Source organism: Balearica regulorum, chromosome 3 (genome assembly GCF_011004875.1).
Source record: "Balearica regulorum gibbericeps isolate bBalReg1 chromosome 3, bBalReg1.pri, whole genome shotgun sequence".
In the NCBI taxonomy this organism is placed as follows: Eukaryota; Metazoa; Chordata; class Aves; order Gruiformes; family Gruidae; genus Balearica; species Balearica regulorum.
In genome coordinates, this window is record NC_046186.1 from 49,728,488 (window position 1) to 49,753,073 (window position 24,586).

The 24,586-nt window shown below is 39.8% G+C and overlaps 1 protein-coding gene across 2 annotated transcripts; it reads left to right on the forward strand.

Moving 5' to 3' along the window:
• The first annotated feature begins 5 nt into the window (after nucleotides 1–5).
• On the forward strand, nucleotides 6–13,196 carry QRSL1 (glutaminyl-tRNA amidotransferase subunit QRSL1). 2 transcript variants are annotated; one of them, XM_075747814.1, is made up of 11 exons: nucleotides 6–149; nucleotides 433–592; nucleotides 1,760–1,858; nucleotides 3,081–3,177; nucleotides 4,944–5,120; nucleotides 7,336–7,511; nucleotides 7,616–7,728; nucleotides 9,265–9,457; nucleotides 9,850–9,967; nucleotides 12,053–12,258; nucleotides 12,749–13,196. In XM_075747814.1, exons 1-11 carry the CDS (start codon nucleotides 126–128, stop codon nucleotides 12,958–12,960), a joined length of 1,575 nt encoding a protein of 524 aa, XP_075603929.1. In that variant the 5' UTR covers nucleotides 6–125; the 3' UTR covers nucleotides 12,961–13,196. The 2 variants fall into 2 exon arrangements, with proteins under 2 accessions (XP_075603929.1, XP_075603930.1); XM_075747815.1 differs by lacking the exons at nucleotides 6–149; nucleotides 433–592 and adding an exon at nucleotides 2,406–2,547.
• The last annotated feature ends 11,390 nt before the right edge of the window (nucleotides 13,197–24,586 follow it).

Sequence of the window (24,586 nt, forward strand, 5' to 3'; positions counted from 1 at the left end):
CCTTCTTGGCGGCCCTGCCAATGGTGCCGCTCGGTGTTGCGGCAAGATGGCGGCGCCCAGCAGCCGTGGCGGGAGAAGGGTAGCGGCGGACCGGCAGGCGTGAGGTGGGGGGGAACCGGGCTGTCATGCTGCGCGCCTCTCTCCGAGAGGTGAGTGGTGCCAGCCCGCCCTGCCAGCTGCCGCGGCGCGGGGAGGGTGCGCCGAGGAGCGGGGTGGGCTCGCAAGGTGACCGGGGCAAGCGGGCCCGCCGCGATGTCCCCTCGCATCCCCCCCCTCCCTGGGGCGGTGGGGAACCAGTCACGGCGGGGTCTGAGGGGGGCCCTTCCCGTGGGCTCCTTCCCGACGTGACAGCGGGGATCGCGCTTTATCCCCTCAACGCCCCGAAGCGGGCTCTGTCACCTGGCTGCCTTGAAACGGAGGGTGCGCTTTCAGGTTTCGGCAGCGTTGAAGGAAGGACATGTCACTCCGACGGAGCTCTGCCAGAGGTGCCTTTCTCTCATCAAAAGCACCAAGTTTCTTAATGCTTACATTACCGTAGCAGAAGAAACCGCTTTGAAGCAGGCTGAAGAATCAGAGAAAAGATACAGAAAAGGTATGTTTGCTTCTACTTGATATTAGTCCTTAAAAAGATGCTGTGGAGGAGCTCTTTTTATTAGATGAAGCAACTTTTCTTTTTAAAGCAGGTGTATGTGCTATGTGTGTGACTATTAGGGGATGAGGATTGCGGTTGAGTTTTCAGTGGGTGCATGCTCTTGGGTATATGCTTGGTGTTCGGTAGCGTGTTCAGCTCAAAGATCAAAGGTAAAACCTGGACCAAACCTGGCAGGCACTGCAGATTGAATGGGCTCTGTGCTTCTTGAACAGCACTGCCACTGGTTGCTGCTTCTTTCCCTCAACAGTTTATTTTAAATTGGTAGCCAGCAGGTAGCACGCAGAGGAAGATGCGGTGGTCTTTTGCAGGCCCATTGACTGAGGTGGACAAACATCTGGCTCAGCGTATCAGGTGTTAAATTAAGAAAGCAACTGAAAATAAAGCAACTTTATTAATTGCCGTTATGAGTTGGTGAACAGAACAGCATTAAATCTTGGTCATCTGCAGCACGTAGAGGCTGGCCATCCTCATTTTCCTTTGCGTGTCCTGGAAGACAGAAAAGGGAAATTTTCACCTAATAGGGTACTTTTTGTCCTTCCTGGGTCATACTTGCTGTTCTCTGACAGCTTAAGAAAATTGCCAGCCAGAGCATTTTGCTTCCTGATATAGGCATTTTAAGTTTTTTTTTTTGCTGGTTGATGGATAATCGATCACATAGGGAAGACTTTCTCTGCTTCAGTAATTTTTTTAGATCATCTAAATGTATGTTAGGTAGGCAGAATTTATGGCTTCTAGCCTAGAGATGGAGTAGATTTAGGCGGCACCTGTGCCTGAAATAAGCATTACGTGGTCACATTTGAAGAGGTAAGCATTCCTTTGGGATAGCTAACCTATATGAAAGCAGCTGCCTGTCTTGGAGGCTTAGACACATTTGCAGACCTCTGCTCTGAAGGGTCAAGTCTGGTCTGAGCAGAATGCTCAATGCTAGAGTTAGAAGGGAAGATGGTTTTTGAAAATGTTACAGACAACCATCAAATGTTAAGTGAATAGCATTCTTGCTTCCAATAAACACCTGTAGGGACACATAAATTGTAATTGATGAGGAGACTATACATATAGCACACTTTGCTTTAATCGCTGTTGTCTTTGCAATAATTCCTAATGCAGGTCAGCCGCTGGGTGTTTTAGATGGAATTCCTATTGCAGTAAAAGACAACTTTAATACAGCTGGCATTGAGACAACATGTGCATCAAACATGCTAAAAGGTACAGTAGAGCTTTTAAAGTAAAATCAGATCTCATTTCAGAGCTCTTGCTCTTCTCTTTAGAGGGTTTATGGAGCAGAGTCTTCCAGAAATCTGAGTATTTTCAGAAAAAGGAGCTGAACTCACTTGAGAAAATACGTTTATCTAATTTCTTCTGCCAAGCTCATCTAGTATTACAGATGCATATCTTTCTTGTATAAGCACTTTATCTCCTTTATTCATGTAGCTATATGCTTTTAACAAAACAATGTTTATTATAGCCCATATACTAAAGTAGATTTGTTCTGTAGTTTACATTTTGCTTCACGTTACTTTAGGTCTACAGGAGAGCAGTCAGTACTGTTTGCTGCTGTTCTGTGTAGCAAAATCCAAAGAAAGTCTCTTTTTTGTGGTTGTTCTGTTGATAATTGTTGACTTTAATAATTTTTTCATTTGGCTGTAGGAAGAGTAGATATTAACAATTCTCTATATTCCTGATACACAGACATGTTCTATAAGGCTTTTTTAATTTATAAGTGTTATACTACCTGAGATGCTTTTCCTTAAAGCACATTCTCAGACCCATTGTGATTGGTTGCAATGTCATGGCTGAGACTATTAGGAGTGACGTTGTCCTTGTTGGTCCCATTGAGGGTGGAGAAACCCCTGTCAATATTCACCAAAGGAACTGGTTGCTACCTAGAATCTCGTGTAAGTGTCATGTTTCTCATCCTAGTTTATGTAAGGTCTAAGTGGTCAAGGCTGCACACATTTGATCACAGGATAGCCAGTTAGTATTTCAGCTTGTGGTTAACCATATGCCCCTTTATTTATGATAAAGGGAGATAATTCAAGATAGCTTAGCACTTTTCTCAAAAGAGCTGTTTCTCATCTCTTCTAATTTTAGACAGTTCCTGCAACTTGGCCGAATGCAGTAATTTGCTACCCTTGTGGTAACTTGTTTATGTGAAGTCTTAGCTCCGCACTCAAGAAATGTATAATCCAGAATTACTGGGTTGTAAGTTGTGGAGAAAAAAAAAAAGACATTGCAAACAAAGCAACATTTGGTTTACTTTTGCAAAATTTTGGAAATTACTCATGTTATCTTGAAGCAAAATTTATGCACGGTGAACTGTCAATTCTTATGCACAAATAATGACAACTTTGAAGTGTTCAGAGTAGCTACTTCTAAAAATCAGCTGTATCTCACCAATCACTCTCTTAACTGTTCTGATTGTTTTCAGGTTATATTTCTCCTTACAATGCTACAGTAGTTCAGAAATTACTGGATCAGGGAGCTGTGCTTTTAGGAAAAACAAACCTAGATGAATTTGCAATGGGGTGAGTGACGTTTATTATTTTTAATGTGTGATCGCACATTAAATAGAGTATACACCATCTATTCTGATCTACCTGTAATCCTTAACTCCTCTTTCTGTGAGGTTAGAAAATAATGAATACTTACCTGTGAAGAGTATATAGAGTTGCATGAATTTCTCCCTGAACATTTATACTGTTGTGTAAAAGATATAAACGCTGAGTTTTATGAACATAGTGTTCGACTGTAGCTGTGTTTGAGGAGGAGGAAGTGGTACAGCCTTTGCAGAAGGCCGAGGACAAGTGGACTTCTTTCAGATCCAGTAGTGTGTTAGTAGAATTGGTTACACCACCAGTTAATTGCTGCCTTTTTCTCCTTACTGGTGGTTTTTGCCCTTAGCTAATTATTATCATGCCCCCGATGGCAGTCACTGCCTCTGCCAGTCAGCCACTGGAGTAATTTGTATGAGTGCTCCTTGATTTGCTGCAAACAGGCTAACCTAGAGAAACACTTAAAATTGCCTAAGCTAAAGTTGGTGACTTTTTGTCAGGAGCACGTTGGAAATCGCTCTGACAAATTGATTCTCCAGCAAATCAGTGAAGGCGGCCAAGCTATAGCAGGGAACAGTATTGGGCTGTTAGGAATGGGAGGGGTCTGGAACAACTGCTGGGTCTGGAAAGGAATGTCTGGGACTTTAGTTACCTATGAGAAACAATAAGTGTCATGGCTTGGGTTTGTTTTTATTTTACTTAAACTGAAGAGAAAGGTTTGATTGGGAATGGACATGGATGGGGTGGAAATACTTTGACATTATTGTTCTGGATAAAGTCATTTCTCTGACAGAGAGACTCTTCAGAGGAAGAGTAGGGAAAAAGAACAAAAAACGCCTGATGCAATGTTACAACTGGCCTAAGCTCATTAAAGCACAGGATTCTCCTAAAAAGACTTATCCCACTGTTGGCCTCTCATCTCTGATCTGTGTGTTTGCATGGTCTCTTACGCTAGCAGCAACACAGCTGCACCATGAGCTTGACCAGGGAGCTGATCCAGCTCAAAAGTAATGATGTCTCAGTAAAGTTAATTAAAACTGCTGTGCCAACTGCCCACTCTGTCTGATGATTTGGCCAATGACACCGGCACCCTGGAGTCAGGGGGAACATGGGGTGGAGGCTGTGAGGAAGGAGGAAGGTACCCCCACCCCGCTTCCGGTGGCAGCTCACACTTGGGTGACCACAGGTTGACTGAGAGCAGTTTCCGAGAAGCCAGTCTGGCACTCTGAACCAGCAAACTGTGGCCTCAGGAGAGGGCTACAGAGTGAGTAATAGTGTGTTATTTACAGAGAAGTGCTTGTTCCCGCTATTGCAGGGCTTCCCCCTCCTCTAGCAGTGTGGGTTTCCACAAGACTGTGGTCATCTTTTGCCTTTTCCAAATGCAGCATTAGGAAACCAGAAGACCTTTATTTTGAAGTAGATGTGCAGCTTTACTGTTATGTAGCTTAAATCAGTCTTATGTTTTTGTGATTATGTTCTTCTCAGTGGTATTAGCAGAATTTAGAAAGTGGTACAAGTTCAGGTTCTGTGTCAGAAAGGGATGAAGATCTATAAATTTTATAATTCTGTGTAACATTGTTGAAGTTGACTGCACAAGGATTTACATACACCAGTCTTTTTGTGTTGAAATTGAATTTGCTAGGATGAAGGGTGAGGAATTGGGTAAAGAAAAAAAACTTGGTGAATGCAGCGTGTCATCTGTCACTTCTGTCTGTATTTGTCCTGTCTGACTATCTTAGATCTGGGAGTACAGATGGGGTATTTGGACCAGTCAGAAATCCCTGGAGTTATTCAAGACAGTACAAGGAAAAATCTGTCCCAAAATCCCATTCTGAGGATGAAGAGTCTAACTGGGTAATAACAGGAGGGAGCTCAGGAGGCAGTGCAGCCGCTGTGTCATCTTTCACATGTTTTGCGTAAGAGACTTTTTAAAATTGTTTTTTATAAATGTCTCAAAATACGTTGCAAGGTTTTAATTTTATAATTTTCTTATAATCTAGTTTGAAATGGGAGGGTTATTTGCACTGATATGTGAGAATTTATTTCAGTATTCCTTGTTTATTCATGACATATCATGAAGTCAGAATGAATCGATGTAGGCAAATTTAGGCTTATTCATTCTGAGTGTTATTCAGCATACCGATGTGACCACTTTACACTGTGTGAAATAAAATTGTAATGGCAGTAAAGAATGACAGTGTTATTGTTATTCCCACATACTCTCTTAAAATTAATATGGAATTTGTGACACATCATCTTCCTCAGTAAGTGCATTACACAAATACATGCTGAAAATGTAATTCAACACCTGAAAAGATCCCTTAATTTGTAACAATATAATAATCTTTCCTCCCCTCCTTTGTTTTTATAGCAGTTATGTAATAATACATGAGATTTGGGATCTAAAAGCTTTCAAATCCCCAACTTAACAAAAGGATACACAGATACTTACAAACCTGTCTGGTTTAAAAAGTTAGGAGGTAGTCTTAGGTTTTTTTGGGGGTTGTTTTTTTAAAGGAATTTAAACAAGCTAGATTTTTTTTTTACAACAATTATTATCTGCGTGGAATAGCAACATACTATTTAACAAATCAGTTGTCTGTACTATCTTCCCCATCCAACTGTTAAAAGAAATCCGATCCTTAAAACTTTACATCTTTCATTTTTATGCAGTTTTTAGAGCTATATAGTGGAACACATTTTATGGAAGATAATTTTGGTTGTGCTCTTGACTGGAAGCTGTTTAAGAATGCTCTTTAGTTACTGTGTCCTTGTTTACCTATAGACTATATTACAAATGTCTATTTTATTTTTAAAATATTTTTTCTAATGCTGATTACAGCTTTTTAAAAAAATACTATGTTTTTATATACAAAACCCAATTTATTTTATTATTTTTTTTAATTGTATCTCTTCATCTCGTTGCCTTTTGCTAGGATGTAGTCTACTCAACATTTTCATACTGTTGAAGCTGACCTCAGTGCAGCCATTCCCAAGGACTGCTGGTCCTTGTCCTGAGCCAGAATGGCCCCATCCTGCTGGGGTCTGGCACCTTCTCTTATGTTGCTGGGTGTGCTGAACTCCCCTTTTGCACTGCTCAGCACTTTGTCAGATCAGGGAAATTTTTCATCCAGCTATTTTATTGCCTATAACCTATTGTATATCCACTCTATTAGTTTCTTTCAAGCATCAGGAATGCTGCCAGTCTTAGTCTTTTCAATTTGAGATTTGGATGTACAGAAATGCTACAAAATTGAGGATGTTTTGTATCAACACAAAAGTTTTGAAAAAATTCCACTTCAGCAAAGTCAGTTGAATTGGTTCAGCCATCTCAGAAACAGATGCCTATGGGAGAAGTAACATACCCACTTCAATAAAAATTGTACCTCCTTCTGAAGCTTATTTTTGGCAAAGATGTGGATAAAAGCTATTTTATTTCTTAAATGATGCTTGAGTTAAAATTATTAAAAAGAAGAGCAGGTTTCATTTCAATATGAATTTCCAGTTCCATTACAATTTTTGAAATAAAAATTTCAGTTTAGAAAGAACAAGGTTTCACCTGTGAAAGAAAAAAGTCAGCTAAGAAAAAAAATAATACTGTGTTCTAAAAATGCACCTAAGCTACTCTAAACTGGGAGTTCTGAGGCTATGCTTTTTAGGTTTGGAAACAGGAAAAACATCCTAGACTTTAAAAGTATGCCCTATTATTAGGAGCAAATGCTGCTTCGTAGCGTATTGGCTACTGAATAAATAAGATACCAATGTCTGAAAATTGTACACTAAATCTTATGAGATGTATCTTTTGGAGTCCACAGAATTGGAAAAGACCAACAGAGAAGGCAGAAGTAGATACTTAGGGCCATATTCAGATGGCTAAAATTCTGCCTGTCTACCTCTGCTTTGTGGAGAGAACTGGTCTCTGCTGATGACTAATTCAGAGCCCCTAGGAAAAATACGAGAACAGATAAAAAATAGCAGACATACGGAACAGACTGAAATTTAGACTGTGATTATGACTTCTAATCTGGAAAAATTCACATTTTTAAATACACACATCTTAAAGCCATACATTTTTATTATTTAGAAATGTTCTGAATTATTTTACTAATGATAATCCTTTTGAAACCATAGAGCCTTAGGGTCAGACACAGGAGGATCTACCAGAAACCCTGCTGCTCACTGTGGTGTAGTAGGTTTAAAGCCAACATATGGACTGATCTCTCGCCATGGTCTCATTCCTCTAGTGAATTCCATGGATGTGCCAGGAATCCTAACCAGATGTGTGGATGATGCAGCAGTTGTGTTAGGTATTATTACTTTATATGTCTTTGTTTACAAGATTGTCTCAAAACAAAATTGAATTCTGGCTACCCAATGTACATTTTCCTGTTCTTCATATGTCATGTTTCAGGTTCACTTGCTGGACATGATCCTAAAGACTCTACCACAATTCAGGACAACTTTACGCCATTTGAACTACCCAATTTGACTGATGTCAGCAAGCTCTCAATAGGAATTCCAAAGGTAACGTTTAAATCCTGTCAACAACTCTGGACAGGAACAGCAAATAGGACACCTAACAAAAAAATATTTATGTCTTGCCCACCACCTCCCAGTCTTTCATGATTTAAAACAGTGAAAACAGCACAAGCAGCTCCTGGAAGAGAGTAGTGTGTGCTCTGTTGCCTGTGCCAGTGCTTCAGAGTGAGCATATGCTAATGCTTCATCTACAACATTTTGTCGTCATTGTGGATAGCACTGTTGGGAAGTTCCAAGGGAAATAGGGAGCTTTAGTTCTTGGTTCTCTCAGTTGCTCTTACACCAGTCACCTGTATAACCTCAAACCAGTTGCTCTCAGTGCCTTCTCATACAATGAGGTTAGTACTGGTTTCTGCAGTGCTTTGAGGTACTTGTCTAAATGGCACTGTGTTAATAGGAAACAGAATTTTAATGGCAGTTGAGTGGCACAAGGAGCTGTGATTCGCAGACCTCTAGTAGGGACTGAAAGACAGCTAATCTGGCTTCTCATGTATGCAGTTCAATCATGTTTGTAACTGTAAGGATACTTGCAATTTAGGAACAACGTTTGGGACTTCAGCCTATTTTTAATGGAGTAAAGGCTCTGCCTTCAAAGAGACAATGTGAATAACATTTATTGGTTTGATTCTTAGTATTTGAAACTGCACTAGAATAGGTATATCAAAACATTTAATTCAGTAAACAGAGATGTCCACTGACCAATTATTCAGGATCTGTGAAATGCAAAAATTGTATGCCTAGAAAATTAATTAGCTGCATACTGTTTAGATTTTGATAAATCTGAAATAGTGGTATTGGTTAATTATTCATATCCTTTGGACAGTTGTTTTCTACTGCCACAGATTATCCTAAACAGATAATGTGCATACATTAAACATGGGTCATAGCTACTCAGAAATCAGACAGTATTATGACCCTGATATTGCGAGTTAGAACTAAAGCAAGTGTCTTCAAAAATAGAGAATTTTAATAGAATATCTTTAACTTTGCTCTTAAACAGGAGTGTAGGTTATCTAAGCCTTCTCCCAACCCCTTGATTGTAGTTCTTCTTTGGTGGGTTGTTTTGTTTGTGTCACTGAGGCATGCCAGTTGCCACTGATAGGCTATGGCCATAATTTCTTTTTGTCTTTCCTACTCACAGCAGCCCTAGTGTTAGGATTTAAACCTGAAGAGTTTCTACCTGCAAAATGCAGAGCAGTGCAGTATAGTCTCCATGAATTAGACAAATAAGTGGATAACTGGGGAATTTCTCCTTCAGAAGAAACTGCTGAAATTCCATGGTCTGCGATATGTGGGTTGATCCTACTGAGGTGAACGTCGTATTCTTAAGAAGACTGAATCCTGTTAATTTCCTTGATCGTATAATATTTACTAGATGCAAGAAGCTTTAATAAGTAGTTTAAATCATACAGTGGTGAGGTAATCATTTCAATGTATTTTTAGCAAGGAGTATTTGCATTTTGGTTGCCATTAAAATTAAACCAGTATGTAAAATCACTCCCCTTCTTATTTTTCTCTCAGGAATATCATGCACCGGGGCTTTCTAGTGAAATTCTGGCTCTCTGGTCAAAGGCTGCTGAGCTCTTTAAGAATGCAGGTGCTAAAGTAATTGAAGTGAGTCTACCACACACTTGTTACTCAATTGTCTGCTATCACGTGCTGTGCACAGCAGAAGTGGCATCAAATATGGCTAGGTTTGATGGACTGGAATATGGTAAGGCTTTTGAAAAAACTCTTTTTTTTCTCAATAGAAACATTGCTGGATGTCATTAAAAATTATTAGGTTTAATAGATATGCTTTTCATGGTTGAATGTTTGGTGTTATTTCTCCAAGATGGAATAGAGTAAAAACCCTGCCCAAATAAAAATAAGTAAATAAATACATACTTCAGTATGTTTCACTTCTAGACACGTGTCTGGGCTTACAATCTGTTTAATATTTCTATAATAAAACAGGAATATGCTTTGTTGTTTTTCCAGAATAGTAGCATGTCAGACTGCATCAAACAGTGGTATGTTGTCTTACTCTGTGTAACATTACCTTATGTTGTTAAAAGTTAAGGATTACAAAAAAGTATTAATTTCCAAATTACTTTTTCTTTTCAGGACACCGTTCTGACATGAACAAGTCCACAGAAAGTATGTATGCTGCAACACGACGAGAAGGCTTTAATGATGTTGTAAGAGGAAGAATTCTATCAGGAAACTATTTCTTGTTGAAACAGTAAGTGGAACATCTTGAAACTCAAATTTGCCAAGTTAACAATTTTTTAAGCAAATGGTGATTAATTGTTCATCGTAACATGAAAAAAAAATCATCATTATACTAGTAGCTAGTTGTATTATCATTATTGTTTTAGCTATATAATACCTGAATTAAATAAGTAAAACAACTTAATGATCTTTATTTTTTTTTCCCCCACCAGAGTATTATTGGCACCCATTAATTATGCAAAAATCTATCCTATGGTATGACATTTAATTCATACTGAAGCCATCACTGTTGTAGTGTTAAGTTCTGTAGCTGTTAATCTCATTAAAACTGCATAGAAAAACTGCTGGTACATTCTAGTGAGGTCTTCTTAGAGAAAGCCAGAAGGTACAGCAATTAAATTAACTATATAGAGCTCTTTGCCTCAGTATAAAGGGAAAGGAAGGCACTGGCAAAGGTACTGAACTAACATCTTTCCAGAAGACAGGTTTTTATCCAGCTCATGTAGAGAAGCTGGTGCATGGATCAATTTGACTTTTTTTTTTTAGTTTTCACTCCTTATCCAACAGTCTTAATTTGTGTTAGTAAAACTGCTGTCTTTCTCTGCCTTAATTTGTTCAGCTACTAACAGAAATATTAGTTGTGTAATCAGTCTCAAAAACAAGTGCGCTGCAGAAAGAGCTCTGTCAGCAAGAGTATTCATCAGATGTGACTTCTAGTTGCTCTCAGAGATAGGAATGTTGTCAGTCAGTATGTAACAATCAGCTTTTATGGAATGCCAGTTTTCCTGCCAAGCGTGCTCCTTCTGGTTACAACTATCCAGATCAGCTTTCCTAAGGCTGCTTTAAAATTCATGTAGTTCATTCTTCTGTGAAGGAATATACAATTAGCTTCCATCAAGATTGAACAGGAGAGACCTGTTCCTGTCCACAGTAAATTACTTTTGAAGAACAGAACCCAGGGTTCAGAAAACATTCTTAGAATAAATAGTAGAGAAAACCATCTGTCTCTCCTGCAAATTTTGCATTTTACACATTATTTTTATCTCGCTTTCAAAATCTGTAAAAGAACTAGGTGGTTGTTTAGGAAGCAGTGGAAGCTTGTCAGCATTGTATCAGAATTAATAGAGAGTATGTGTCTGATTTAACAGTATTTTTTCACTCTTTAAACCCAAAATAGTCTTTCCAGCTCAAAATATTGTTTGAGGTCCTTTTTGTTCCTTTTACTGTTTTTTCTGAAGTTAACAGCTAGGATGATTTCAGAAATGATTGTAGAAAAAGGGCTAATTCACATGATATAATTTCTTATCTTGATTCTGCTGTCTATAATTGATTATCATGATTTTCATTGCAGTTTTTCAGAAAGATAAATCTTTAGATTACTCTGACAAAGTGGCTTTTGGGCAGTTTCAGTTGTTTTATCTACAGTCTGGCATGTAGTAGTTGTTAATACCCCCCCCTTTTTTTTTTTTTAAGAATAGCTGTGGTTTTAGATGGCAACTGCTTTTGAAACTGAACTTCTCTGAATTTAAGGATTCCACATTTACCAGTTCTGCATATTAAGTTAAAAGGAAAAATAGACATAAAGCTGACTAATTTGTTTCTGCTTCAGAATTACGTAGAGACAGTTTAGAAATAACGTTCCATAGACGTTGGAACTTTTTCATATGCTTTAAGTATCTTGCTGGATTGAATCCTAAATGATTAATGCTGATTTTCCAGGCCTGTTTAGTTCTATATTGTTTCTAGGCTTTGCTGTGCTGTCCTGCAGTGAAATTCAATACACGGTTTAGTTTCAGAAAGGTCATAAAAGTGTTGTTTTTATTTTTAGTTAATTATTGTAAACAAGGGTTTTGTTTTCCCTTCACCTTTCTTCAGCAGTGTGCCCTCATCTCTTCCTTCTCTGACAGCTTCATTGCTATGAGAACATGAACAGCACGTTTGATGACTAAGCTTCTGGTATATAAAAAACTCAAGTACCATTGTTAATGTTTTAAGCAGGAGGAATACTGGTCTTGTCTTTCTTACAGTAACTAAGAAATTAAGTTCTGTATTTTTGGAATTAGTGTCAGGTCCTCATACCCATATTTCTTTCTAGGAACTACGAGAATTACTTTATCAAGGCACAGAAAGTCAGACGTCTCATTGCCAATGACTTTGTGAAGGTTTTCAGGAGTGGTGTTGATATTTTACTCACTCCTACCACTCTGTGTGATGCAGTACCATATATGGAATTCATCAAAGAAGACAACAGAACCCGCAGCACACAAGATGACATCCTAACACAGGCTGCAAACATGGCTGGTGAGTAGGGACAGGAATTCAACTACATTTTCCCCTACCTAGTCATTTTTAATATCCATTCCCCTCAGCTATTTAACCTCTTCTTCAGAATCAAGACAATTTCACCTGCGTGTTGTAACTCTTACAGTGATAAGCAGGTGTAAGGATAGCTTATTTATGAAATGCTTTAAAATGTAAAACTAGATTTTTAAAATGAGGCACCTTGGGCTGCAGATAAGATGAATCCATTCAAGTTCCAGAGACTGAAATATCTTTGTTAGGAGAGTTGATTCTCTTTTCAGGGGATGCCAACTGCTTAAATCACTCTAATTCATTTCTTGTGATCACCTAGCAGTATCCTTATTTCATTGACTGAAATTATTTTAGCTAGTCTTTTTCCTCTACATAAAAACAATTCTAAGAGTACAATTATTACAAAAAGTACTCCAACTGGATTTGTTTAATAGTAAGTGTTTGCATGTGTATTTTCTATTTATTTTATTTCTTTCAGGACTGCCAGCCATAAATGTTCCTACAGCTCTTTCAGAGAGGGGCTTGCCAATTGGGCTTCAGTTCATTGGACGTTCATTCCAGGAGAAACAGCTTCTCACTGTGGCCAAATGGTTTGAAAAACAAGTAAAATTCCCAATGATCCAGCTAGAAGAAGTGAAGAGGCATGACCACAATGCCTTTCAGCATCAGAAATCTGCTTCTTTTTCATAACATGGGACTTGCTAGTCACCTAAAGTAAGAAGGCTGTGGGGATGGTCTAAAAATGTATTCCTGCAGTTAATTCTCTTTTGCAGAAACAATAATCTGTTTTAAGACGACCATATACAGTAATGCAGGGTGGAATCATCACAGCTTGTTACTATGTACTTAAGGCAAAGAGAATCATTAAGTAAATATCTCTGTTATTAGAACCATTTCTAACTGGTATTAAAAAAAACAGGTTGAAATTACGTGTCTCATGCCTCTGGAACTGCTTTTTTCCATCCCCAGAGGGTGTGTAAGGTATCTGGCCCATTAAAGAACTAACCTGAACTTTCCTGTGAAAATTGCATTGTTGCCAAAGGGTTGGTTTCCTTCTGGAGCGTAGACTTCTGTAATGAAACAATCAAACAAGCTCTAATGGAACAATGGTATCATGGATCTGTTCACCAACAGGTAAATACAAAAGTAAACAAGATAATAACATAGAGATAGTTCATCAAAAAAAAAAAAAATTTTAAAAAATCATTTCTAGCAAACATATGCAAGAGGTGAAATAACTTCCAGGTTTACAAGTCATGCAGATTACTCTGGTTACATTCATTGTAAGAATGATGAATTCCAGATTTCTTCCGGGCAAGGATGCCTACTAGTCCTTGAGTAGTTATTTTCTTCTTCCTTCATCACTCTTCTTTATAATCAGTACTTAAAATGAATACTTTCTAAGAAAGAAATTATCTTCTTCAATGTAACTCTCCATAAGAGTTATTCCTTCCTGGATGGCCATTCAACACAATAGTAATTTGAAACAAATTTCCAAACCATGATGTTGGTAGGAAGTAGGAAGACCTACTAAACAACTAATAATCTGTTGTGAATCTTGGAGATTCCATTTTTTGAAAGTTGAAAAAGTATGAAAGATAAGTTGGTAGATTTGGTTTTGCTAAGTAGCTGGAGGGGGGGAACTGTTCTCATACCTGCACTACTTCTATTTTTAAAGCCTGGCTTTGATTCCAGTCTCCAGCATCTTCTAAACGAGCATTCAGATGATCAGAGAAATTGGCTGTTCTGACACAGGTCCTTCAGAGGTTCTTCTGTTGGTAGATTTCTGAGCATAGAATAACTGTGCAGTGAAATACACAGTAGAGAAGGTACAAACCAGGCAAGTGGGCATCCATTCTGCGTGGCATTTATAACTTTGTTAGTGGTTGATACGCATCTTTGAATTAAAGGTTGTAAAGACTTGAAAACAAAATTCCTGGGTGAATACTTACATTTCTGGGCTATCAGATTCAAAGCAGCCCCAACAAGGCTCCTGCCCTGCTCCCACTCCCAGCTGTTTTGAATTTTGGGGGACCATATACCTGATGCTCTTCCTGCGTTCCCCTAGCTAATGCTGGAATTTCACCAAGCCAGAGGTGAGAGCCTGGGAACGCGTGGTCGAGCAGGTTCAGGTTGTAAGCAAGAGTTCCTCAAGTTTTGCAAGAGGGTATCTAAGACACTTTTGCTGTCTTCGTATTAGAAAACCATTTTGAAGGAGTTGACTCTGGGCCCTTCAGCAGTTCCTGAAGTAGCTTAACACCCTGGCTTACCTGTAGATATAAGCGGTTGCGAGGGTTATGTCTGAGCAGAGCTTTGTGAAACTGCTACCACTGCTAAGTCAGGGCTCCAGAGTTATAAACAGTGAAGTTTCTATGACGGATAATTAGACTCTCAAAACCCCTTGATACAGAAGTAGAGGAATTCCAGAGAGCAGGAAGGTCTGGGGATTAAAAAAAAAAAAAAGGAAAAAAAATCCCTGCCTATACAAACATTTTGTACAGCTGCCTTGAAAAACAATTCGCTGAAATGATAGAGTTGAAAGTTTTATGGCACTGCAGCGTAGCCACAGCAGGGGGTAAGTGTAACCTTAGTACAGAGTAAGCCCAGATAATTCCAGTGTTTCCTGAAGGAAACAAAAGCTAGAGCTTAGCAAACAATCTGCTTAAATGTTTAGGAGTGCAAAATTTTTTTCTTCAGTTAAAGAGAAGCTTTAAGGACATTGTCTAGTGGAAAAGTTATTTTTGAGAAGAAAATTTTTAAGACCTTTTGCTGTAAGCTGTTTTTAAATACAACTGCAATCCAATGTTGCAGTTTATGCAGTTTCCATATATGTGTTTTTCTCTCACCCTCCTTAACAGATTCATAGAAGAAATTCAAAGCAAAATTTAACCTGACTGCTGCTACTTCTTTATTCCTACATTTCTCAGTTTTCAGGTGTTGGACACTTAATAGTTACTGCGACATCTTCTCTATCGCTAGGAATTAATCTGTCCGGAAAGCTGCACTGGGAAATGGGCTTTGTAGCCTACCTGCGGTGTCCCAGGCTCCACACACCCCTCTCTTCAGCTCTGCCCCCCAGAATACTGAGTCCAATATCATTGGACTTGCATACAAGAGATGGGCAACTGAAAAACGGTGAAGAGGTGTGCACTGTGTGCCTAAAAATCTGCTAGGGTTGTATGGCAGTCACTCTTCATGTTAAACTGGTGCCCACAGTGCCACCGGAGAAGTGGGGAAATAAGCAAAAAAGAGGAGCAAATAAAGGTTTATTTAAGTTTGTTATTTTTCAGTATGTCTCTCAAATAAAGGAGAAGGTATCCAATTACAGGAATGTTAGAAAGAGGCAGGAAATGAAAAACACTCACAGTCATCTTAATTAGCTCACCACACCTTTGCTTGACTTATGCCCAGATACAATTAAGGGATTCCAAGCTAACCTTTTGGTTTTTTGTAAACAGAAGAAAGTTTTTCCCACCCAGCATGGGCATCCTCCCATGCTTGCTGTTGAGCAGCGATAAAAGGTGTCTTTAGCTCAGCAGCGCAGGGTGTTCAGAGAAAGCAGCAGGAACACAGCCAGGCGGCTTTGCCTGTTCCTGTGAGCAGTTTCATAGCCTGTGCTGTGGTCCCATACCCCTACAATAAGGGTGTAAGTGCTGTCGAGAATCACAAGCAAATGCTGCAGCACAGTATGTGATGAAATGGACTTCAAAGCACTGGGAACTGATTTTTTTCATTTTTTAGCTAGAGGGACTGCTCTTGTATGTCACTGTGTTGGTTGGTGAATGGATTTGTGTGGCCTGCCTTGCCATGCTGATCGTGACATGTGGACAGGTTGCTGTCGTGTGTGCCGGCTCAGACACCTGGGCCAGCAACAGAGACTCCTGGGTTAGATGTCCCTCTGCAGGGGAGAGTGCATGGTGGTGGGAGAGGAAAAGGGCTTGGAGTTACAGGGCAGAGGAAAGACTGGCTGAGACAAGCTCCTGCACTGCAGTGTATGGAGCAAAAGCACTAGGGACTTCATCATGCCACCCAAGAGGGGACGTTTCAGCTTGAGAACAGACACAGAAGCACAGAAAGGTTGTCTAGGCAGACTGAAATACCAGGAGGTAGAAAACACACAGAAGAGGGGAAGGATTAAGTGTCATTGAGGCTGGTAGCTCATTCGAGAAGCCAGGAAGATTGGAGAGGAAGATAGGAGAGGAAGATTGAAGAGATAAAGGACACTGGGATGAGGAAGCAGGAGTATTCTGGTGAAGGAGGGGCCCCAACTAAACGTTCCTAAGTTGAAATCTTTGAAGGTGGGTACCTCTGTGAATTGTACCTCTCTGAACTAGACAGTCTGCTTGCTTTAGTCCAAGACCAGAGTGTATAAGACTCGCATTTGCACGCTTTTAGTCCCAAAGCGAGTGCTATTCAGGCACACATAATGCCTGGCACACATAATATCAAAAAGAAAACTATGTTATTAACAATATACTTCAGGAAGCCTAGGAATACACTGCAAAAGGGACCTTGTGGGCTCAATTTCTATTCACAGGTAATTATTTCATACAGTCATCTCCATAAATTTATTAAAGTCTATCTAAAGAGTATTTTGGTTTCTTTCTCCTATTATTATTCCAGAACCTTTTGTTAGAAACTTTAATCACAGCCAAACCACATACACCGATTTGCTCAAGGCAATATTGTTCTTTTGTTTAAATATGCCTTCTCACTCCTTGTGTTTAATTCACTCCTGTATTTATAGAGCACAGTTGCATTCTTCCTTAGTCTTTATTCTGCTAGGACGAATAAGTCAAGCTCTTCCAGTTTACTCCTGTATATTAGAGAGTCCTGTACTAATCCCTGTAGCTGTTCACTGCACCTGCTCCAGCTGAATCCATCTGTCTTCCAACATGGGTGACGAGCATTGTAAAGACAATCCCAGGTGCAGTTTTACAAGCACAACAGCATTAATATTCCCCCACCGCTCCTGAAAAATTCCTCCCCAGAACACTCTGGAATTGTACTTGTCTTTTACTCAGCCACGTTACACCACACCGGTAGCCCAAAGCCAATTTATGATTAACCAATTCACTCAGGGCTTTCTCTTTGCTTTCAATGGATAAGCATTTCTGGTATGAGCTGAGACCTCATTATTAAGCCTCTAGGTTCATGACCCTGCACTCCTTCTCATTACTGCTATTCAAATTATCGGTGTTTTCCAGTTTTTCCTGTAGAGTCCCACTCTCCGCTGTTTTGACAGTAGCTCCTAGCTTCATGTCATCAGAAACAAAGAACGTGCCCTTCAAATAACTTTACTTATTGCCATAACTTTACTTATCGCCATAACTTTACCCTCATTGCAATAATTTTCCAAGCTGTTGTTGCCAATGGACTTAGAGGGCAATAAAATCCGGCCTCTCCTGTGTGCCCTTTCAAGTGTCACCCATGTCCTGGTGAATCATGACGATGCACCGCCTATTGACAACAGCTACATACAGGCTGAGGAGCTGCAGCCACCCTTAACAAAAACTTGGGGTTTTGGTCCTCACTGTTCCATAACTGGCTTGCTTTGAAGCCTAGAAGCAAACAGAGCCCTGTTGCGATAAATGCTCTGCAAGGATATAAAGAAAAGAACCTGCCCCTCAAAAGAGCTTGCATCTATTGTGCATCTATGCAAAACCCCCCATAAAAACAACACCACAAAAACCACCCCAAGATAATAAGCTATTGTGAACAAGAGCTGCCTTTTTGCTTTGTATCCACAACACTGGAAACATAAGAGCCTGAATGATCTACTCTCAATAGTGAACAATGGAAACACGCTGAATCACTAAAACCAAACCTTCAATAGGCAAAATGCAGCCTTGTCACTAAGACAAACTGCTAAGAGCAACAATGAGGGCTGGAACAGTTTGTATGGAGCCAAACTGGCTCTCATGCTTCGGCTGAAGTTCATCCAAAGTTGAACAGGGAAGTCTCCAGATGGTCGCTGCAACTGCAGCTAGAAGGAGGGGCCGTTATGTTACTTTCTTGTTCATACACAAAGTGTAGAATTTTGTTTAATGCTTAAAATTAAGACTTACTCCCAGAGGAGTGGACAGGATAAACCATGAAGGAAAATAGCATCACTTAAACAGGGAAGATGTTACTACTTTAAAAAGATATTTTTTACAAAGTAGTCATAGCACTTTGGCAGTTATTAATTTAAAAAATGGGGGGGGGGGGGGGGGGGCGGGGAGAACGACTGCATTGCAAAGTTTGTGCTGTGCTTTTTTCATACAGCATGTAAGACAATGCCATTTCTTTCATAGAAGAAAACATCTAACTTCACAGTATTTAAACAGACAACAAAAAGAAAATCTTGTATTGCAGCCCCGGTTAGGAATGCGACAGGCAGGGGGATTTCCATGTTGTTGAACCGAGCTCTAAGCTACACTTCATTCTGGGTCTTCCATTTCAGGTTGTATTTGTGTCCTTCCACTGTGCTACACAACTCTGCTGACAATGCAGACTTTTCCGATACAGCCTGGCTCAGGGAGAGCACAAAATACCTCAAAAAGACTTTCAGGGAGAGGCATCGGCTCTGGGTCGATCTACCTGCTCCCAGGGACACCAGCTTGCCTGCTGTGCAGACCAGCCGTGGTGGGAAGGTGCTGGGCTCCATCAGCTTGGTCGCACAACAAGGCAGAGAACATATTTAGGAGGAAAAGCTGCCCCTGAGAGGCCTGCCCACTGCAGCAGGGCAAAGGCTTTCTTTGGGGTGACATGAGGGCAGACCTGGTGCCTCTCCAGAATTGTTGGCCCATAGGAAGGCTAATACCATGTTTAGGAGAGGGGCATTTCTCAGGATTGTTTTTTAATAGATCTGTACTTACAGTTTTCAAGCATAGTGATGATAATAATTATTAGACTTCTTAGCTTCCAAGGACTCAATGATAAATTTGAGTTTCTTCATTTCCCATCCCAGTCATGGATCTTGAATCAATCACAAGGTTCAAAGCACCGATCATAGCACGCACACGGTGTGAGGAACATACAAAAGCCAGAAGGACTATGTGAAACACTGACCATGCGTTTGAGGCAATAACACATCCCAGGGCATGAGGTCTGCCCTGGGGAACGTGCCTAAACATCCTCAGGGAGGAACAAGGACCCAGCTCTGCTCATACCTGTTAGATTTGAGACTTAAAGCATCCACTTGACAGGATCACCTTCGAAGCCAAAAAAACATTCACTCTGTGTTGTAGCCAACACTGCTGCACACCTTTGCCATGAGACCTTCGCACCTGAGGGCAGCCCAGCAGGACCACAGCACATCCAGGCAGGAGGGACTCCCTCACACAGCAAGCAAAGAGGCCATACTGACTCTCGGCCAAAGGGAGAGGAGATTATACCTCCTAGTATCTCTCCCAGGGGAAACACACTATTCTTAGACAAAAATACTCTTTGTTTAGTCCCCAGAATATATACTGAGACATCGCAGGTGCCAAGTGTATTATTTCTCCCACCTGGCATGTTTTTCTTGAAAATCAAATTCCCCTTTTCTAGTACATGCTACAAGAGGAAAAGATGGTGGTAGGAAACTTGTAGCATGCCTTAAAAAATGAAGAGGTTAAATGGAATACCAAAGGACAAGATTATTTTTACAAGCAAGTCAGCAAAATATTCTCATACATTTGCTCTTCAAGCACAGTTAGATTTGCAAACAGCCTGATGAAAGGAAGGTGCGTTGCTCCAGTTCCATCATCTCAGTGACACCGAATTGGAGTGCTGAAGGATTAGGACTTGATCTAACGTGCTTTGAACCTGGTGAAAAACAGATTTCAGCCGAACCTGCACTAAACTAGCACCCTAACTGAAAATAAAGAATATAATTATTTTCCCTTCTTCTTTAAAAGTGAGACCCTAAGACAAGCTATGGCACAGAGGAGCTTCAGGGAACTATTGCTCTTTGTGCAACCTTTGCACTCTTTGTGTAGAGTATCTCTGACTCCTGCTCTTCCAGTCTGACGCTTCATTGCCACTAAATCTATTCCATTTAAAAACAAGATTTCCTAATGAAATTGGCCAATAAACGTGGATTTCATTGACAGACAGGAGATGGTGGAGGAAATCTTTCAAAAATGAGAAGAAAATTGGTTTTACTTGCTATAGATGGAATGGATGTGCTGTTGTCAAGAAGAGACATTAATAAACATAGTAATGTGCACACTTGCCTGACGAAGGTGTCCAAAACTTCCTTCTTCTGCCATTCTTCACTCTGAAAGCACAGACGTTCCCTAAACCTTTGCCTGTGGCTCTCATGAACAAACTCACTAAACAAACGTCACGTTTCCATGCAGTCTAGTATTACCAGAATGAATGTGCTATTGAATTAACAACACTTTGAAGCCATTTTAGAGCATATTTCAGTCTTATTTTAGAGCTTATTTCAGTCTACAGTCAGAAGTTACTGTCATTGCCTTAAGTATCAGTTAGCACAGTGGATGGGTGGGGGACAGGAAGACTAAATACCACTTAATTATTCTGTTGATCTATTCCATTTTTAAGTCTTTTTTCTAGGACCTGCTGCAAGCACTAACCTTTATCTGTAATTACCATTAAAGAACATTGGCAAGAAACAGTCCTGAAAAATTATGAACTCTCCGAACATGAAGATGAAATCTGAAAATGAGTTTCATCATTATTCATGAATAGCCTTTGGAGATATCTAACTGTTTCTCTAAGGCTGACATTGTCAGGTCCCTACCCATATGCTACTTTTATAACATCTGTTATATTTTTCTATTTTTCAATATATTAATCTTTACCAATAGGTAGGAGGCACTGGGTTTTTCTGCTTTACCAAGGAAGAGCAGCTGAACAGAGAAACTGAAGATACCATTTTCAAACTGATTTTTAAAGAAATGACTAAGCTCTGTACTCAGGGCACGCCTTCCGAAAGCTTGATCGGCCATCAGACTTGAGCTTGCCTTCCAGGATCCCGGTGAAACGTTACAAGGACAAGGCCAATACTCAGAGACTGGACTTGCATCACCTTGTGATAAATAATTTTTCTTACTGTTCTGCTGAAGCAGGCCATATTTAATTTAGTGTGCTATGCTCATTTTGTATCACTCCCACTTTCTATACAAGTATCAAGTACCATCCAAGAAAAAAAAAAATCACTCTACAACTCTAAATATATGATAACAACATTATTTTTATCAGCCACCTCTTATAACGACATTACAAAGCTCTCAGGTTAGTTTGACGGGAAGCATTTTTCTGTCAGTCTGAGGACACTCATTCTATTGTTTCAAAGCGTTATCAGTCCAATCCCCCCATCATGGTTTCTATTATTTTTCCTGTGACTAAAACCCACCAGACTCACGATTAGCTGTGGCCATTGAAATGCTAACATGTCTACCACCTGAGCTTCCTCGCCTCCTTCCGTGGGGCTTCCCCCGTGGCCACCCCAAACCTCACCACAGCCTCTCGGTCCCCCTCAGTTTCCTGGAGGGAAGTTACACATTTTCAAATGTTTAGCTGCAATTTAATATACTCCCAAATTATTACAGAAGGGGAAGATATCATACAGGCATATGACATGGCTAGAATATCCCTGGTTTGTATCTATAAATATCTTTAAGTCCTTTATCTGCTGTTAGTGACAAAGCTTTTGTTTGCCAGTGGCACCAGTAGGTGACCAGGAGCACAGCTGGGCTGAGATGGGAAGGTCGATTTTTATTCTTAAGAAAGCTTAAGGCTCAAGTGTTTAATATCTTATCTCAAGTGTTAAGTACCTTACCCTATAAAAAGAGCTGTATCAGCTTTTCCAGATAGAAGTTTCTGTCTTATATTTGTCAATCTCAGCTTCCCCATTCTTCTACTTATTATATATTCACAGAGAGGAGGACTACTGTTTTAATAGCTCCCTCTCAGCCAGCGTGGTGGTGTTTTTCTTGAAACTAATGTACCCTTATTTTTTCCCAGTTATGGCTTATTAGGCAACCTGTGTAATATTCTTAGACATTTTCCAATTATCATTTACATTTTTCCCCCAACTGACTTAGTTCAGAACTGTTTTCCACTTTATGAAATCATTTCAGCTAAAGCTACTGATTTGCATTTTGTTTGCCTTCAACAAATGTAATCAAGTTACGAACATTTTTATTTATTTATCGTGCTGCTAATTTTTAGTACTGTGGTTTCTCCCCTCTGCTGAGGCAAAAGTCTAGTCTAGAGTTTCCCTGGTATCTGGTGCAATCCTTTATAAGCAAGAAAATTAAGAATGTTATTTAGTGATTCTGAAGATGCTTCAGTGCTGGCAGCATGAGACTGCCAGCATATGTCATTTGGATTAATGGCTCCCACAAAAATGCAACTGTCTTTTTCCTCCTATACATTAGAGATAGTAACTGAAGCAGCCAGTCATCTGTTCCTCCATAAAAATGGCTGCTCCCTCACAGACAGCAACTCATACTCCATTTTGCACTTTTCATGGTGGGAAATCAATATATGAGATCATTTCTTTTTCATTTGTCACTAGTAAATAAATCATGCCCCCCCCCCCCTTTTTTTGTCATAGTGTGCCATTTCTCATCCCCTTCTGTCCACTGAACCTTTCTTAAGAGATTATAACCAGTGATTTAAAGATTTCAGTCACCAGAAATTTCCCATCAAGTTCCAGCAATGCCATCTTATCGAATTTATGCTCATAAATTAGCAATTCCAGACCCTCGCATTGGTTTAAGCAGCTAAATAATTTCTCTTTATCATGTCCTTTGGCATTTGGGTTGGTTTTATTCACCACGGCACGGCTTGGGGTTAAATGGATGCTCACATGTTTCCCCTTTTCACTTTTTCCTAATGCCGGCGCTGCCAGACCTCCCACGCTCTCTCTGCTCTCGGTCCCTTTCTCTCAAAGGGCAGAAGCATCCGAGTTTCCCCCAGCGGGCTCAGGGTCTGTCTGCTCACCAGCAACCCTCCGAGAAGAGGAGCCTTCCTTCTCCTCCGTGGCCAGACAAATTTATGCCCGCAGCCATTCTTAGGCGTGTGCAAGTGGTTTCTGTTGTTACTCCTGTTAATACTTGACCATGTGTTGCTTTGCATCTCCCTCCCCCGTTAAAAAAAACCCAGAACATTGCACCTCAGAGGAGGGTAGACAGGAATGAACCTTTAAAGCAAAAGTCATTCTTTCTGTGTATCCATATCCTTGCTCTTAGCTTTCGTTGTTTTATAGGAAACCTGGCGTTAAATATATCAGAGGTCAGTTCAAGGTTGAAGTTGTTTTATTGTGCATATATTCAGGCATTAATGATGCAGTCCCGTGCTTTGATTATTAGTGTGATACAAAATGTCATCAGGATGATTATCCTGCACAAATAATCAAAACTGCAGAAGCCCATTCTTGAAATCAGTGCCACATTTTATCAGAGATGTAATGTATGAGAATAGCTTTTGCAATCTCCTATCAACACCTTGTAAAATGGTCCTTTTCGAGGATGTGCTTTAAAACAGGGCCAATTATTCTTACAGATTGTAATATAAATTGTACTGTAATTAGTACTTAACAGCAATAATGAAAGTGAGAAAAACAGTGAAAGAAAAAGAAAGAAAAAGCAATTTATTCAAGAAATTGCACTTTGACCTATTTATTTAATGGTTGCCACTTTCAAATCTTGTCATCTTCCCAATAAAGTAGCACAATGTTCTGCTGCTAGCTCTTTATATGCCTTCGTAGAATAAAAATCTCAGCTGCAGTGTTCCCTTACTCTCAGAACAGAAATGATTCCTTCCTAATCCAAATCTCCTAATGGCTCAGCATTTTGTGCTGAGAGATCTTACATCATCTTGGGAGATCAAATAAGCAACTTTTCAGTTGAGTGTCCTAAAGGAACTGTTGCCTATACAGCTACTTTAAAAGCCAGAACTTTTTTCCTTCCACATCTAAAGCATTTTCTTGCTTAGGAAATGTTTATTACATTCTCTGTAACCACTTCTTACTCAGTTTGCTTAGCCCAGTACAAAACTCACACTTGATGACCTTATTATTTCAAATGCCTAGAGAAACTTGATTCAATTCAAATCCAGTACCACTGCAAGGGTATTGTAGGTCTAAAAGATTTCCTTGCGAGTCTGTTGGAAGAAAGAAAAAAGAAATAAATTTAAAAAAACAGACTAGAAAATAGCCACCAAGAACAAAGGTACAGGCTGTGTTAACAAGCATGACTGAATGACACCCAGGATTTTATACTCTTTCATCAATAGTCCATGGAGCTCAGGATCCCCCAGTCCTCCAAAATTTAAGGGCTTAGTTTTGGTTTTGGATCTGTCTCCAGATCTATGG

What these genes read in the sequence shown, in the direction of transcription:
- QRSL1 (XM_075747814.1), top strand. Translation starts at nt 126, where the DNA reads ATGCTGCGCGCCTCTCTCCGAGAG. An exon ending in TCATCTTTCACATGTTTTGC is followed by an intron (nt 5,121 to 7,335) that starts GTAAGAGACTTT and finishes TTGAAACCATAG; the next exon opens with AGCCTTAGGGTCAGACACAG. An exon ending in GTTTGATGGACTGGAATATG is followed by an intron (nt 9,458 to 9,849) that starts GTAAGGCTTTTG and finishes TTTTCTTTTCAG; the next exon opens with GACACCGTTCTGACATGAAC.